Source organism: Lytechinus variegatus, chromosome 8 (genome assembly GCF_018143015.1).
Source record: "Lytechinus variegatus isolate NC3 chromosome 8, Lvar_3.0, whole genome shotgun sequence".
Classification (NCBI taxonomy): Eukaryota; Metazoa; Echinodermata; class Echinoidea; order Temnopleuroida; family Toxopneustidae; genus Lytechinus; species Lytechinus variegatus.
This window is the reverse complement of record NC_054747.1, coordinates 12,526,698-12,527,758: the sequence shown is the minus strand read 5'-3', so window position 1 is coordinate 12,527,758 and position 1,061 is coordinate 12,526,698. Positions and strand designations below refer to the sequence as shown.

Below are 1,061 nucleotides of genomic sequence, written 5' to 3'. Positions count from 1 at the left end.
TCACCCGCCGAAAGCGGGAGAGTTGGGGTCTCTGTTTATATTTCTATTGTATCCATCCTTGTTCATGCCACTAATGACACAGCAAGCAAACACCATAGTAAGAATCTGCAGAAAGAACAATTAGAAAGAAATAAAATTATTTCACTTTCATGTAAAGTACCGTTACTTGTTCCGCAAAGTAAGCTCAATATCCTTCATCCTAAACAGTAAACATATCCATATCATATAAATAAAAAAAAATCATAATGAACTTAATGAAATACTATAAAGATATATATCTTCTCCCAAGAAAGGGAAAGGTCGTACATGCAAATTGATTATTAAAATGCCTTTCTATTCCAGACATGCGTATAAAGAATAATCTCTAACAAGGCAAGAAAATCTCAATGACAAGGGCGTGTAATGAACTGTATAATAGATTTTCATTTAATTCTTCTAAACATCAATTTTATTCTAATAACCATGAGCGCTAGTTTTGAAGACACTCTTTTTTTCTCTCATTTTCTGTGCCCTTGTATTCAAATTAATTTACCTATATAGGATTGAATTACTTTCGCAATGAAACTTATATTCCCCGTATCACCATCGATATGTGTTGGCTCATTTGCTAGAGCGTCCTTCTCACATCCGGGAGGTCGGGGGTTCAAACCCCGGCCGCGTCAGACCAAAAGACGTTAAACAGTTAAAAGATGGCAGTTGCTGCCACCCGGTTTGGCGTTCAACTATTCAAGTGATAGAGCCTCGTCGATCTGGCGCTGCACAGCTGCTGTCGGGCCCACGATCAATTGGGCAAAGCAAATTTTCGGAGTATTTCATTTCATGTATATTTCGAACAATAAAATGAAATATGGATGTAATACAAAGTGTAGCTTCGACGACTGCCGAGATAATTGCCAGGAAAAGGGTACTGGATGACATCCGGGTATCATATCATTTTTAAAGGGGAAGTAAATTCACCCTGACAAAAAATGTTCATTATGAAAATAGCAGGACAAACAGGTTTGAGAAAAATCCATCAAAGAAAAAAATTATTAGAATTTTAATTACTTGATTTGTGCCAG

General features: G+C 36.6%; 1 protein-coding gene across 1 annotated transcript in view; it reads right to left on the bottom strand.

Moving 5' to 3' along the window:
- LOC121420661 (23 kDa integral membrane protein-like) overlaps positions 1-1,061 on the bottom strand; it is an 8,553-nt gene continuing 7,492 nt past the window's right edge. The window contains exon 7 of the mRNA XM_041615324.1: positions 1-105. Within this exon, the coding sequence (XP_041471258.1) occupies positions 1-105 (105 nt within the window). The remainder of the gene's footprint in view (positions 106-1,061) is intronic.